The 16,078-nt window shown below is 42.0% G+C and overlaps 2 protein-coding genes across 8 annotated transcripts in view; both read right to left on the bottom strand.

Annotated features, from left to right (window-relative positions):
* The window catches only part of LOC125448080 (glycerol-3-phosphate acyltransferase 1, mitochondrial-like), a 66,040-nt gene extending 63,209 nt beyond the window's left edge, over positions 1-2,831 (bottom strand). The window contains exon 1 of one of the 2 annotated variants that reach the window (XM_059641120.1): positions 2,497-2,831. The gene's annotated coding sequence lies outside the window, so the exon portion shown is untranslated. The remainder of the gene's footprint in view (positions 1-2,496) is intronic. The other variant, XM_059641121.1, reaches the window with a different exon arrangement.
* A 3,820-nt stretch (positions 2,832-6,651) lies between these two features.
* Positions 6,652-16,078, bottom strand: part of elmod3 (ELMO/CED-12 domain containing 3) — a 173,587-nt gene continuing 164,160 nt past the window's right edge. For 5 of the 6 annotated variants that reach the window (XM_059641062.1, XM_059641061.1, XM_048522818.2 and 2 more), the window contains 5 exons: positions 15,138-15,260; positions 13,760-13,890; positions 13,266-13,342; positions 12,274-12,401; positions 6,652-10,236 (listed from right to left, as the gene is read on the bottom strand). In XM_059641062.1, coding sequence (XP_059497045.1) covers positions 10,001-10,236; positions 12,274-12,401; positions 13,266-13,342; positions 13,760-13,890; positions 15,138-15,260 — 695 coding nt within the window. In that variant the 3' untranslated portion in view covers positions 6,652-10,000. The remainder of the gene's footprint in view (positions 10,237-12,273; positions 12,402-13,265; positions 13,343-13,759; positions 13,891-15,137; positions 15,261-16,078) is intronic. The other variant, XM_059641063.1, reaches the window with a different exon arrangement.

The raw sequence follows: 16,078 nt of genomic DNA, 5'->3' as shown, positions 1-16,078 counted from the left end.
ATTAATAGCATTCCCACATTACTGCTTCTCATTTTCTCAGCTGCAAACATTGCAGACATGTGGCATGATTTTAGATGAAGGGGCAAAAACATGAAAGCTAAATTTATTGATGACAAAGACTAGTGGAAAATTAACTTCTGAAGACAGCATCAGGAGGATACAAAGGAATGTCAATCAGTATGAGTGCAGAAGTATCTAGCAAATGGAGTATAATATGAGAATGTCAAATTGTCTGTTTTGGCAGAAGTAAAAATGACGCATTTCATGTAAACGGTGAGACATTAGTGCTCAAACCAACACCCACCTCATGCATGAATAATGAAGCATTAATGTCAATGTACAGCGAGTAATTAGCAAATAGTCATTGTCTGTTGCAAAGAGATCCAAATACAAAAGTGGCGATGTCATGCTTCATTTTGCTTGCTCCCTGAGGAAATCTTTACCCTAACCTGTAATGATGAGTTTCTGACACTGATGATTTCACTTGGTGTAAGGATGGCTCCAGCCACTGGAGTGATTCCCCTCTGATTCTAACTGCATCGGTTTTGTCCATGATCCTTTTTGTTTTTCACAGATGAATGAAGCTGGGATTTCTGGAGGGACTTGTCTCATCCTTGACAGGCATTCAGTTCCTAAGTCCACATTTGGTTCAATGCTACAATGATTTATCAGTGACCTCAACCTGGTATCATTAAGTAGATGGCTGCTGCCAAGTATCACTTGCTTCCAGTATTAATTAATGCATCCATTATTTCACTCATGACTGGCAAGTTGATAAAGCAACGACTGACTAGGTTGAATTTAATTTGATTTAATGGATGGGTCCTTCAAGGCACCAAAACATTGCAGAAACTACCAAATTCATTCTAACAGGTAGATTAAGCTTTACGTGTTTGTGCTTTCATGCTGTAGAAGCTTGTTTTTCCAGATATGTGATAGCTTGCAACCAATAATTGAAATGCATAAGCACATTAGTAAATTGTAGTTCTTAGATTTGGAGCCCATTTATGCAACTGACTGTCAATGTTTAGCACAGCTTTTTTTTCTGGTCAGACTGCATACTTTGGGGAACTGTCTATATGTCAATTATACTTGACATCATAATCCAGACATAGGCAGATAAAATAAAGAACTACTATTGCTGAAGTCTGAAACAAAAACACAAATTGCTGGACAAACTCAGCAATCTGGCAACATCTGTGGAGAAAAAAATAACGGTTAACATTTCAGATCCGGTGAACCTTCTTCTGAACTGATGGAAGTTAGAAAAAGCTGTTATGTACACTGAAGAATTAGGGTTGGGGGCAGGGAATAAAAGCAAAAAAAGTGATAGGTGGAGATGGAACCCAGAGGGTCAGAAACAATATTAGGTAGACAATGGGACTGATGATGGTAAGCAAGGGAGCAAGAGGATTGCAAATGGGTAACTTAACTATGTGAAAATGGGGTGGCTACACTAAAAACAGCCATGTCATGACAGGGCCAGATACAGGACATGGGTAAAGGACGTGGAAGATAGTGTTCAGGTCCTAAAATAATTGCACTCGATATTGAGTCGTGACAGCTGTCGAGTCCCCCAAGCATAAAACGAGATGTTTTTCCGCACTGAGTCTCACTGACACAATCCAACAAGCCTGACACAGAAATGTTGACAATGTAACATGGTTACATGTTAAAATGTGATACAACTGGAAGTTCGGGGTCACAAAACGTGGCCACTGTGGCAAGCTAAGGATTTTGTACAGTCCCAAGTCACTTTGGTCAATTCATGCTTTCGACAACAACAAGTCAGTTTGTGAAAAGCAGGGTTCACAAATTTTGGTGGGGAAACAGCAACCTGAAAAACCATTAAATTGACTAGGTGAACAATGCTTTGGGCAGTAAGCTGGGCTACCGGCCACCCCAGGAATGAACTTTCAACGGAAACCTTCAAGTCAACAGGATGGCCAGCCATGAATATCAAGCGAGGTCCAAAGGATCGCAAGGATGCGAGAGAGATTGTGGCGTGTCTCCTTTCCTCAGTTTAATACCTTCTTGTGGACCGTAAAAACATTTCAAAGATCAATTTTCAACCAAAACCTTGGTTTAGAAAAAAAATGACATCTCTAATTACAACTGTAAGCCATTTTTCCACATTTAAGAAGCATATTACGACAATAAGGCAAGTTGACTGCATTTTTTCATTCTAAATGTAACACTCACCTTTTGCCTGCATCAACCCCGATCCTCCCCATATCATCCTAAAGTGCCCTTCCCTGCCTACACACCATCACCCTTTCCAAACTCGCCATGGAAAAGGACCCACTAACACCATTCCCCCCCTGATAATTTCCAAACACCGACTTTCCTTTCCCTAACGAAATACCCGACTTTCCAATCCGCCCATCTGCCGTCCCTCCCCACCCTAAAACCGATCTCACTTCATTCATCCAAACTCCCGATTACCGCACCGAGCCACCGGACACCCACAAACCTCCCCAGTTTCTCTCCGTGTACCTCTTCCACCTTCCTACACCTGGACCACTGACCCCAACCGGCCGGCAAACTCCCCACCACCTCAGCCCCGGGAGGGGACGAGCAGCCAGTGGATGGAAGGATGCCGAGTCGACGACGCTACCGTGACCAGAACGGCAAGCGGCCTCGGATCGAAGTCAGGCCGGTCCAAGTCGGAGGGTCAGACGGTTGGTGGCACGAACGTATTCGGAACCTTCGCCTTCTGCCCGTTTGAACTGAAACCGCCAACGGTCTCTTGGCTTCGCGCGCACCGACTCCCGCTGTGCCAAGCGCGGGGTCTGCCGTCTTACACCCCGATTCCGCACCAAACACCCCCCTCAACCGGCCACCTGAGGGACTGCTGTCACACACTTTAAACTCAGGGCTACACCTCTGAAAGGAACTGTGCAGTCTCGGTATCTGCCAGCTGTGTCTGACATCGTTCACTTGCACATTCTCCCCGTATCTGCGTGGGTTTCCTCCCACGGTCCAAAGATGTACAGGATCGGTGGATTGGCCATTGCTAAATTGCCCATAGTGTTCGGGGATGTGTGGATGAGGTGGGTTTCAGGAATGGATCTGGGTGGGATTCCCTGAGGGTTGGTGTGGACTTGTTGGGGCCAAAGGCCTGTGTCCACACGGTCGGATTCTATGAACTTCTATGAATCAAGATTTAACTGCAGTAGAGTTCATCTTCCTATCTTCTTGTTACACTGCTAAACCTCCATTTGCTGATTGACAGTGCCCGGGGTCTGTATAACAAGCATGAGGGTCTTGATTAAAGGCCTACCTTGCCGGTCCAGCCACTCCCTCAATGGCAGCATCCAAGATCCAACTTTTCCTCCAACGCTCCTCCTCTGTCAACACTAAAGACTCTGCGACCTCAGAGCCGGAACTAGCCCATGATCTGGGGTTGCTTGGGACCTACACCCAACTGACTCATCTGCAGAAATAAACACAGAACGACCATAAAGCTATCATAGCACCAAATGATGAAGATGGGTGAGATGGTGCTGGTACAGCTAGCTTCACTGCATGGTGGTGGAAGGCAGTTCCAGGTTTTTGACAAAGTACCAACTTCTTTTTCTCATCATGGGTGTCATTGGCTGGCCAGCATTTTGTGCCCTTCCCTAGTTGCCCTTGAGCAGGAAGTGGTGAGCTTCCTTTTTGAACCACTGCGATCTATGCACTGTAGGTTGACCAACAATGCACCTAGGAAAGGATTTCCAGGATTTTGATCCAGCAACAGTAAAGGAATGATATATTTCCAAATCTTCACGTTGAGTGGCTTGGATGGCACTGTCCAGGTAGTGGTCTTCCTGTGTATCTGCTGCCCTTGTCCTTCCAGCTCGAAGTAGTCATGGGTTTGAAAGATGCGGTCTAATGATCTTTGGTAAGTTTTTGCTGTGCATCTTGTAGTTCATAAACACCTGCTGCTTAGCAACGATGGTGGAGGGAGTGGACATTTGTGGATGTGATGCCAATCACGTTGGCTACTTTGACTGGGATGGTGTCAAGCTTAAATAGTGTTGGAGCTGCATCTATTTAGACAAGTAGGGAATATTCATTTACACTTCTGACTTAGGTCTTGTAGAGGGTGAACAGGCTTTGGGGAGATAGGAGGTCAGGTACTCACTGCAGTATTCCTTGCCTGCAATCTGCTCTTGTGCAGACTGTGTTTATGTGGCGGGCCCAGTTTTGTTTCAGGTCAATGGTAACCACTTGGATGTTGATAGTGGTGGATTCAGTGATGGTCACACCATTGAATGTCAAAAGGTAAAATCAATTGTCTCTTATGCCTGGTGTGTATGGTATGTATGTTACTTGCCACTTTTCAGGCCAAGTCTGGATGTTGTCCAGATCTTGTTGCATTTGAACATGTACTCCTTCAGTATCTGAGGAGTCACAAATAATGCTGAACATTGTGCCACTATCAGCCAACAAACCCCCTTCTGACCTTATGATGGAGGAAAGGTCATTATTCCATCTTCAGCTGGTTCTTCAATGTGTTGGGCTTTTTCATCATTGAAGATGGGGATATATAAGTGAGCCTCCTCAATACAGTGAGAGAGACTTGGGGGAAAAAAAACTTTTATTCCAGAAGATCAAGGATTGCAGAAAAAGGAGAAAGACACCTAGTGAAAGTGGTCTTCCCATGTATCTGCTACCCTTGACCTTCCAGGGCAAAGTAGTCCTCGGTTACAAAGATGCTGTCTAATGATCTTTGGTAAATTTCTCCTGCCCATCTTGTAGTTCTTGTCGTTATTGTATCGAGACACGACCAGTACTCACTCCTCTCAATCCTCATGGACAAGGTGAACCACCATTTCGACTGGGATAACACCAAAATCCTGGGACAAGCTGGGCAGAGACAGGCATGAGAATTCCATGAAGTCTGGCACTCCACGAAACATGCTCTTAGTAAATATATTGAACTTGACCCCATATAATTCCACTACAAAGGAAAGCCTGAAGTGAGGCAATCCATCTCAATAGACCCCAGAGTTTAGAAACCAGGCGGGAAAACACACCGATGCTTCATCGGAGACTGCACTGAGGATGTTACCCAGCATGGTAACGAAACATGTGCAAAACAAGAAATCAGCTCAGCGAGCCAGCCAACCTCAACAAGATAACCAATTCATAACCAAACTGAGACATGGAGAATTGTTATGGAAACATGAGAAAAGATTTGGAAAGATTGCAAACAACCAAATTTGGTTAAACTCAGCATCAGAAGATAGATAACACATTGGTCAAAAAACTGCTCGAGATGCACTGAAGGGTACTTGCTGCTATGCTGTCACCTTTCAGATTTGTGTTATTGGCAAGTGAATGCTGTTATCAGCATCAAATTGTCCAGGTCACAATAAAGAATCTAGGAAGCAAAAGGTCAAAAAGTGCAGTGATGAAAATCTGAAATGAAAACAAAACACCACGTAGGTCAGAAAGCTATTGTGGAGAGAGGAAAACAGTTAAGATTTCGGATTCGTGTCCTTTCATCAGAACTGAGGAAAGAAGAAACATCCAGGATCTGTTAAATCAGGACCACGCCAGTGTAAATTGCTGAAAAGCATGGGAACCAAGAACAGGGAAAGAACAGAAGGTTGAAATCTGAAATAGAGTAGAGGTCTAGAATGATTATTGCCCAAAGTGAAATTTTGAGGCAAAGATGTTGAAACAAACGTCATTGCCCGTAAATGGTTACAGAGCAAGAACATGAAAGCAGTCTTCACATATGATGTTAAAACTCAACCGTTGAGGGTGTCAAGCATTTTTCTTCTCTGCATCAGCCCCTCCCAAAACCAAAGCAAGGTTAAATTGTCCTTCTGAAGATAACTGCTGAAATGTACTTCCAAAATACTGTCAATCCCATGAGATTTTCACATTCACGGTACAGTGGGTTAGCACTGTTGCCTCAGAGAACCAGGGACCTGGGTTTGATCCCAGCCTTGGACCATTGGCTGTGTTGAGTTTGCACATTCTCCCCTGTATGTGTGGATTTCCTCCAGGTGCTCTGGTTTCCTCCCCAAGTCCAAAGACATGCAAGTTGGTGAACTGGCCATGTTAAACTGCCTATAGTGTTCAGAAATGTGCAAGCTAGGTGGATTATCTATGAGAAATACAAGGTTACAGGGATAGGGTAAGGAGTTGGGTGTAGGTAGGATGCTGTTTGGAGGGTCGGTGTGGACTCGATGGGCCAAATGGCCTGCTCCCACACAATCAGGATTCTAGGATTCTGTTATACAAAAAGGACTCTCTGCTTCAAGCTCTCTGCTGCTTTCTTAGCAACCATAAATTATCTTTCATATTCTGTTCTCAATCATAATGAATGGTAGTGCAGGTTCAAGGGGTTGAATGGCCCATGCTTGCTCCTAACTTCGATGTCTCCTCAAACTGTTAGTTCAGCAACCGAAGTAGCAAGTACTTAGTGATACCAGAACTACTGTTGAAAAATTCAAATATAAATTGTACAATTCAAGTTCTGGTACTGTTTTTGTTGTGTTGCATTTACCAAACCAAGCCTTTTTCATGAGCTTAACGTACTTATTTAAACAGCTGAAACAATAACCAGATGACAGTATTTCAAAAATGCCAAACTTGCAGCCTCTTCCATTTGGTTAATGCAATGAAGTTACTGAAACAGTTAATAGCTGAAGAATTTTTTTTTATTTTAAAAACATAAAATTTAATGGATGCAAAAATAAAAATGTTTAGTGCTATATTACCATAACATCTAAGTACAGTGTTAACATTACATCTCCAATACAACCAATCACAGTGCTGGTTAGTGAACTCCTGATTATGATAAAACATGAATTAACCCGTGACTTTGTGCAAAGGAAAACTATATGATAATTGAGACTTGTCAACAAAAAGTGAGAGTTTTGAAACAATATCACATTACCTATAATCACTTCAATAGCCCAGAGATTAACGAAAAGGATTGAAGAGATTTTCATAGATTCCCAGGACCCACTTTGTTTCTGCACAATTATCACATTCAGATTCAGAAAGGGCCTTTGGATCCACATGCAATTTTGTTCATATACAAAATCTGTTTCAATCACTAAATTGACCAAGCCCTCAATTCCAAAACATTGTGAAGTGTCTTCATCTTACCTCAGATCTGGACCTGTCCATCAACAGATACAATAAGTAAAGATTGCATGTACAACCAAATCTCTCAACCTTCTATGAACAATTTTTCACCACATTTGACTCTTTGGAGCTGCTATGAATTCCTTGCTTCACTCTGCTGGTGACAATTGCGTGCACAGCAGCCCTTGAACCCAATATTGTAATGCTCCATATTTTTTCCCCAGACACAGTGCAGCTCAATGTCCCTGAAGTTACCCAGCAACTATACACTTGATAAATTCTTCAAGTGAATGTTATTTTTGATCACATGGTTAAGTCTGCCAACCTTCCACATAGATATTTTTCAGCTTGCATTGAATGCTCACTCACCTTGTACGGACACATTCCACTCAAGTAAATTCAGAACTGAAGAGCGGTTTGGCAAAAAAAAACATATCTTGTGAACATCTGTATTTGCAAAGGCATCTTGCTGGAGATTAACACAGCCAGAGATTGCTGACTGTCAATATCACCTGTTAAAATACTTGACTTGAAAAAGAGTTCTTCAGGGCAGTTTTCTGGTTGTTGTAAAGCTGAGGGTTGGGGAGAAAGGAAGCGGGCCAGTGGTTGTAAATGTACTGCACAAGAGTCTGGATGTTTCAAGATAAGCTGATTAATAAACTATGTAGAATCCTGAGCTTTATATGTAGTGGAATAGAGAATAAAAGCAATAAAATTATGCAATGCCAAAAAGATCAAAACTGGTTTGGTCTCAGCTGGAATACTGTACACAATTTTGGGCAACACACTTCAGGAAAGATGTTAAACAGTCGGAAGGTTGTGGCAATGATTCTTTGGAATAGAATTGGCTAAGTACATGAAGAGAAAACATCTCCAGGGCTTCAGGGAAAAGACAGACAGATAACTCACCTCCTGACTCCCCAAAGCCGTCCACCACCTACCAGACACAAGTCAGGAGAGTAATGGGATACTCACCACCTGCCTGGATGGGTGCAGTTCAAACAACAATCAAAAAGCTTGACACCATCCAGGACAAAACAGCCTTCTTAACTGGCACCAAATCCACAAAAATTCACTCAGTAGTGGCAGTGTATACAATCTACAAGAGGCACTGCAGATATTCACTGAAGATTCAGGATCTTTCAAACTTATGACCACAGATACACAGGGACTCCACTTCCTGCAAGTTCCCCTCCAAGTCACTCACCATCCTGACTTGGAAATATTTTGACATTCCTTCATTCTTGCTGGGTCAAAATTCTGGAATTCTTTCCAGAAGGGCACTGTGTGTCAGCCTACATCAAGTGGACAACACGATTCACAACCAACTACTCAAGAGCAACTAGGAATAAGCAATAAATGCTGGCCAGCCAGTGACACCATGTCACATGAGTGAGCCAAAAAAAGTGCAGGAGGTGAGTTACTCTTGTTGAGGGCCTCCAGAATGGCCTCCTCTTGTAAAGTGAGTTCAAAATTCTTTTCTTCTTAAAATGAAAAAAAAATGGCAGATCCTTAACAGCTCCAAACTACCCACAGATTGAACAAAATGGTGCACACAAGTGACTGACAATGTGGATACAAACTAATCGTTAATCCCATTAAGTAATCACTGAGGCTGGTCATATACAGAAAAGGGAAAGGCCAGGGATCACTAAAATTTCATTTCTTCCAGAATCAGATGAGTGAAAATGAACTCACTTCATGGCTTGTTTGGAGACCTTGACAGTGAAACAGTCCAATTTAGAATTAAAATTTAACACAAAGAATAAAAATGAACCCAACAGAAAAGTTTTTGACAGCTTCAATTTTTAACGCACAAAGAACTGATGAATAATGAGACAGAATGGCGGGCTCAACACTTATTTGATTGAAGGTGAGGAGCGCTAATGTAATTTATTTTGCAATCAGTAATGATTGCTGAAGGAGGGGAAACTACATACTGATAAGACCAATAGTTAAAAATGAACACAAAGCACGATGAAAGTGCCTTTGATCAGATGGATACTTTGGAGCATCTTTTAAAAAGGAACATGATGCAAAATGCTCAATGATTAGGCTACGCAAAAGATGTTTATTTAAATGTAATAAGTCTGTCATCAGCAACTAATGGTTGGATATTTTCTTTACAATAAACTCGAGTATTTTAATAAGTTTGAACACGTTTTTGTGCTCACTCAAGTGGCCTACAGCTTATGCTCAGAACAGGTTCTGTGGAATGGTTGACAGAGAATGGAATAGGTACTGTCAAATCAAGTAGTGCTAACGACAATCACATGCCTGTTGATAATTTTCTGCTCTCATATAACATACAACCAATTTGCATGGTTCAGTTAGAATCAGGTGAGGAGGGAACCATCCCAAAAGTAAAATTTCTTCATTCAGCCCAAGCCATTTAACTGCCTCTCCTTAATTATGTCAGAGTGGAAAGAAAGTCTTAAAACTCTCTCTATTGATACTCATATCACAAACCCAGAAATGAAGCTAATTTGCATTACTTAAAATGTACAGCACAAACAATGTTTAGCACAGTCTGCACCTCTATTGACGGAAACAAAGACATTCTTCTCTCCTGAGTCGGGGCTGCATTCCTGCTCAGAGTCTGGCACTATTGTTTTCAAAAGGAAGCAGAAAAGCATCCGTGTACTAGCATTATTTGGCAACAGCACTCAAGTTAGAATTGTACTGAATATCTTTTGAGCTAGGATGACACACCTACAACATTTACACATTTGCAAGCCTCTGTTAGGCAGGAAAGCAGTTGTTCTATTTTTGTTGTGTGGGGTTTATGGCAACATATAACGTCTAGTATTTATGTACTGCATGCCATAATGGTGAAACAATCAAGTGTCACATCCCTGCTACAAGGCGACATTATCTTTCTCACTTTTCATCACTCACAACAGATTCAGATTAGCTGCACCTCGCCCTCAGGTTCTGGCTCCAGCTCACACACACCCATAAAATTAATCTCTTTGGTGTTTATGACAGATGTTGATTTTGATCTCATCCCAATCAGACTGTGGTCTGAAGTTGAGGACATCTTGTCAGCTGGCAAGACAGTTCCATTCTGACGTCCCATCAAATAAGTTTCCAGCCTTTTCAGGAGTTGTTTTGGGTTTTTTTTGGCAAACATTTCAACTCCTGCAAGGAAACAGGAAAAATTTTTAAGCAGTAATTTAAAGCACAAGGTGAAATGGAATTTCAGACATATTAAATTAGTGATTTCTACTCTTTTCGGCTCCATTTGGAAGGAGGCAATGGTGTAGTGGCATCTTTGACCACAAGTCCGTCAGGAAGTGGTCAGCACATAGCGTCCTTGAGACCCTGTGGCAAAAAGGAGAGGGTGGATCCTGTAACATGGTTCCCTGAACAGACCAATGAAGTCATTCGGCAGAACACCTCATCGCCAGAACTGTCCAACGAGCACCAAGATGTAGTTTGGCGAGTTGCGAGAAGGGCACATCCCATCAGATCCTTCATGCAGACTCGGTCTCTGTGCGCCACGGCACGTTGCCCTCAAAGCAGCTGCTCTGGTGAAGAGGCTGTCACTCATTACCTCTAGAATGCAACTTTGCAAATAAGGTCTGGAGAGAGAGGTTTTGCTCAAGGTTTGTCCCAAGCAGCTCTGTAACGCAGGAGCCTTTGCTCTATGGGCTGGTCCATGGGGGACACATCGAGACAAACATTGGCCGCACCTGGAGGACCATCAACTCAGCGAAAGACGCTCTTTGGTCTGCCTGAAACTTGTTGGTCTTCCAGTGTGAACAGCTGAACTCAAACCAGTGTTGCAGACTGGCACATTCCAACGTCCAGGAGTACATGCTGAGGGAAGCCCTAAAGGTTGGGCAGCTGCTGCCAAGGCACAGTGGGGAGACACCACTATCTCAGGTCTTTTTGCCAAAGCATAACAAGGGTCTTCCAAGATAATAAAATGTGAGGCTGGATGAACACAGCAGGCCAAGCAGCATCTCAGGAGCACAAAAGCTGACGTTTCGGGTCTAGGCCCGAAACGTCAGCTTTTGTGCTCCTGAGATGCTGCTTGTGTTCATCCAGCCTCACATTTTATTATCTTGGAATTCTCCAGCATCTGCAGTTCCCATTATCTCTCATAACAAGGGTCTGCCAGTTATCAGACCCTCTCGTTGTACGTATGTAAACAGTGTCCTGCATAAGAAATGTCTTTGGCTTTTGTAAGTGCAGGGAATGTCAAATTCCAATGTTGGTTTCAGAGATAAAGAGAACTGCAGATGCTGGAGAAACCGAGAGAACAAAATGTAGAGCTGGATGAACACAGCAACCAAGCAGCATCTTAGGAGCACAAAAGCTGACGTTTCGGGATGAAGGGTCTAGGCCCAAAACATCAGCTTTTGTGCTCCTAAGATGCTGATTGGCCTGCTGTGTTCAACTTGCTCCACACTTTTTATCTCCAATGTTGGTTTCTCTGGATATGCAATGACTGTACGGAACTGCCTAGTGAATGTAGTTGGAAGATTTTTTTTAAAGGAATAAAGTATATTTTTTGGCAAAAAAAAACTGACACTGGACTCAGAATCCAGCAGATGGTGAAATTTGAATCAATTAAGATCTGGATTTAAAAACTCGCCAAGTCATTTGTTGATTGTTGTAAAATCTATCTGGATCATGCATGTCTTTACATGAAGGAAATCCATCATGCTTCCCAAGTCTGAGTCCAGATCCACAATAGTGTCGCTGACTCTGCACTGCTATCTGAGATGTTCCTCACAATCTAGCCAGTTCAAGCAGCAAACAAGGATGGAAATAAATGCTGGCCCAGTCAGCAGCACCCCAATCCGATGAACAAAAAAAAATCTCATTGTATTTTGACTGTGTGCCACCTATCTAAGGAAACTAAGCAACAATGATTTTCCGATTTGTATGAAGCCTCATGTCCCTTCCCAGGCTTTCACTAATCTGTTGCAAGCAGTTCAATGTTTTACATTTTGAGCTTTTCATGTCATGAAAACTATCAGCTGTGAGACCCATTCTGAATTTACCAAGCATTTAGCTGCGGCTTTTCAAGTGTTCTTTTCCTTACTTTAAGCATTTAACATGCAACCTTATGAACAAGTCTGAAGATTCCCTCAACCCACTAACATGCAGTAACAAATACAAGTCAAAAGGATTTCAGAGAAGTATATCTTGCACTCAATTTTTCACCTTTAAGAACAAATCCTGAATCAGAGATGGTTTTGTGCTGTGTTTTCCATATCTGATAAAGATGCAGGAATGCAGCCACATAGAAATCATTAAGGACTCCAATCACCTGCTGCCTTCGGTTACATTCTCTGTCACAAAACACACAGCATTTACAACTCAGCCAGAATTTAAAAGAATCACAGTAATGGTCTTTCAAGTTTACAGTTCCAAATCTTTAATTTTCTCTCATCACAACTTGGTGCCCATTGTTAAAATCGCAAGTAATTAAGCAAGAGAATGGAGTTAATTGTTTAATCAATGACTGGAAAGATATGGAGGGGAAATAGGTGAGACTGGTGGGCAGAAGGAGCTGCAAGAATGACCGGGGTTCTTGTGATACACTGGTAGTGTTTTGACTTCTGAGTCATGAGGCCTAGGTTCAAGTCTCAGCCGATCCAGACATGTGTCATACTATCGCTTAACAGGTTAGTGAGAAAATATCTGGAAAACTGACCAGTCTAAAAAACCTGAAGGCATAAAGAGAAGCCTATTGGTTTTCTGGCTAACCAGTCCCACAATGAAACCAATTTTCTCCTCCAGGTGCCATTCAGCAGCCAAATGTTCTGGCACCTGTTAGGGTTAACCGGTCAGAGGCAACTGCCCCATTGTTTTTCTGGGATTGTCTGCATTACCATGTTGCTTAAGGGTGGACTGAATGCAGGGAATACATGAAATATTTTCACTGTAGTTTTCTTAATTCTTCAAGCATAATTCGTTATCCATATATTGATAAACAGTCAATTGGAGACTGTGTAAAATGCAATGTCAGTAAGACAGATGGCAACTCACAACTGTCAGCCACAAGGATGCTGACTGTTTATTGGCATTGATTTTTTTTTGGAAGAATGGAGAAGAAATTCATCGACTTGCAACAATTTTCGTGGTTCAATGTTTAATTTCTAATTACCCTCTCATTTGATAGGAACAATCTGAGATTATTCTATGTCACCTACTTGGATAAACATTCTTCCCTCAAAGCTTGGATAGTGATTCTGGTGATGTTAATGGACATGAGACAGAAAGGGAAATTCTGCAACAAAGAAAATATGGTCAAAGTGAAAGCAAACATTGTACAGATAAGATACTCATTGTATATCATCTCAGCAAAGGGCAGAATTCATGTAACTCTTTCAACAAATCTTTCAGAACCTCAAAATGGTGTGTCATTTAAAAAAACGGAACCAGTCCATTAATATCTGAAAGAAATCAGAAATACTTATATTCTACATTTATGCTTCCTCTCGGGAAAAAGAAAAGCCTCAGACACCATGCCTGGTGCTGTATTCCAAAACTCCAGTGTATCTTACAGCTTAACTTCATTAATTTTAATAAACTTAATCTGTGTATTCAGCAGTATGCAGTATTAGTAAATGGGGTTTGTGTGTCCTTATCCAAAACAGACTCTGAGAAATTTTCAACCAAATTAAAACTGGAAGCATTAACTAACTTGTGTCGGATGCTGTGACAATTTGTAAATATCACGAGCCAAAGGTAAAGTCTGCAAATCCATCACCATGTACAAGGTGTGCATGAGACCAAGGAATCCTGTCCCACGTAGATCAGTCCCTGGATCTGCACCTAGTAACAGTACAAAATTCATAAGCAAAAAGAGAAGTCAAACTTGTTCACTAGTTTGCTCTTGTCGTTCATAACGTTTCATGTAAGCACATTTTCAGTTTTGTTATTGATCAGACATAATTTGACAAGATGACAAGAGTTTTACGAATTCGTATAACACACTTACACATAAAACAGTTTTTCACATCAAATTTCAGTCCAACACTGTTAAAAAAACTCTTACGTTTCCCTTCCTCCAGCCACTGGTCACAACACGCTTTCAAGGTCAGTGTAAACATGTTTTTGTAATGTATTCTTTGTTACATATTGACATGATTAACACTGCCAATTGAACACATGGGCTGCATTCTCCAAGAAGTTGTAATGTCATGGAAGTTGCCACTCTGGTCCTGTGAAAGGAAACAACTCAATAGGTCCGACAGGAGATTCCAATCAGGAACTCAGCAGAAATGCACAGCCACAGTTCCATTCTGACACTTCACTGGTCATGTGGAAAGGGCATGGAGGGCCAGGAGCTGGGAAGATGGAGAATTATCAAATCCACAGGAGGTACAGGGAAGATAGTTTTGAATGAAGTGAGAGTCCAGCAATGGGGAAAGGGATCGTAAGTTTAGGGAAAAGGATAGCAGGTCCAGAGCAACGTGGGAGGTGGGTCAACTTTCAGAATGAAGGACCCTTGGGTCCAGAGCAGTTGAAGATGATGGAAGGCAGTTCCCGCAGGTCGGATCAAGAAGGGGGGTTAAGGATGTGTCAGGGTCAGGTTCAGGGAATACCTGGTCGAGAGTAGGGAAAAAGATTTCAGCTCTCAGGGGGACAGAGGGGGTGACAGGTCAGGAGGGATTGGTGGGGTGTGTGAGTTAAGTTGAGGGTCAAGTGAACAATTACTCAGGCGTTTGACGGGGTATTTGATGAGCTTGTTTTCCTAAGTAACCATTTATTTAATTTCGTTAAAACCCTCTGAATTCTCAGATTTGAATGGAGCCTTTCAGATGGTTCTAGTTGTTGGGGAACTGCCCAGCAGAATGTTCAATTTCTGAAGCAATTTCTTCAGAGTCTACTCTGAAGAACAGAGATTACGACAGAGGTTTCACAGATACTCACAAACAACCCCCAATGACACTAGAACAACATCTGTCTCACCATTGGCAAATCCAGGATAAAGTTCCCAACTGAGCCCCAGCCTGAAATGCCAAGGTTATGATCACAACACAAACAAACTGTCAACCAGAATATTTCCTAATCCTTACCTTGAAACCCTAATTGTTCCCAATGTGATCCATAACGTGCACAGTCAAACTTAGACCCAGTTAGTTTCTTATAAATTGTCTGCAAAACTCGAATATGAACTTTCTGATCATTGTCCAACGAGCCTGCGCCAAGAAACACATCAATTTCTTCTATAATTTCGTGTTCTGGCAATGATTTTTGTTGTTCATTAAAAGATAGTTTTACAAAACAATGGTAACTGCTTCAAATCCTGGATACTTGCATTGTGAAACAAATGGTCTTCTGAAGAAAATACATTTGGGTCATAGTCACAGCGTATTACAACATGAGACTTCGGCCCTCTGCACTGGTCAACAAATATGTAACTCCTCTGATCTCGTTTCTCAGCAATGAGGTCCCGCAACTTCTAAGGTGTGTCATTTTAAGTGTTAATGTAAATACTTATTAGATGTTGTGATGGCTCCTGCCTCTACCTTTCAGCTCCAAAATTCAAACAGAAATAAACCAGGTAAACGCAGGAAGCATCTTCCTAATCACTGAGGGGCCCAGAACCAGGGCTCACACTTTTAAAATATAGGCTCATCCATTTCAGACAGAGATGTGGACAAATTTCTTCTTCCAGAAAATGATGCGCCTGTGGAATTCTCTGCTTTAACAAGCAAATGATGCCTAAACACGGAATGTTTTCAAGGAGATGGATATCAAAGGTGTGATGATGCAACAGCTTTAGGAGACATATTTTGTCCTGGGATTTTTTTTATGGCAAAACACTGAGACAGAGGTAGCAAGCAGTCTGTTCAAAGCCAATGAAGTAAACATTTTCTGAGGACTTTGGCTTTTTTAAAAAAAGTTGGAATAACAGAAGAAGCCTGAATGGTTGGGGGTGGGGTGGGGGCACAGAACCAGGGTTTTTAGCTTTAGCTTTCTGCAGGTGTTGGGGTTTTGAAGCTGGATGTGGAAG

Source organism: Stegostoma tigrinum, chromosome 40, assembly GCF_030684315.1.
Source record: "Stegostoma tigrinum isolate sSteTig4 chromosome 40, sSteTig4.hap1, whole genome shotgun sequence".
NCBI lineage: Eukaryota > Metazoa > Chordata > Chondrichthyes > Orectolobiformes > Stegostomatidae > Stegostoma > Stegostoma tigrinum.
This window is presented reverse-complemented; position numbering and strand designations above follow the sequence as displayed.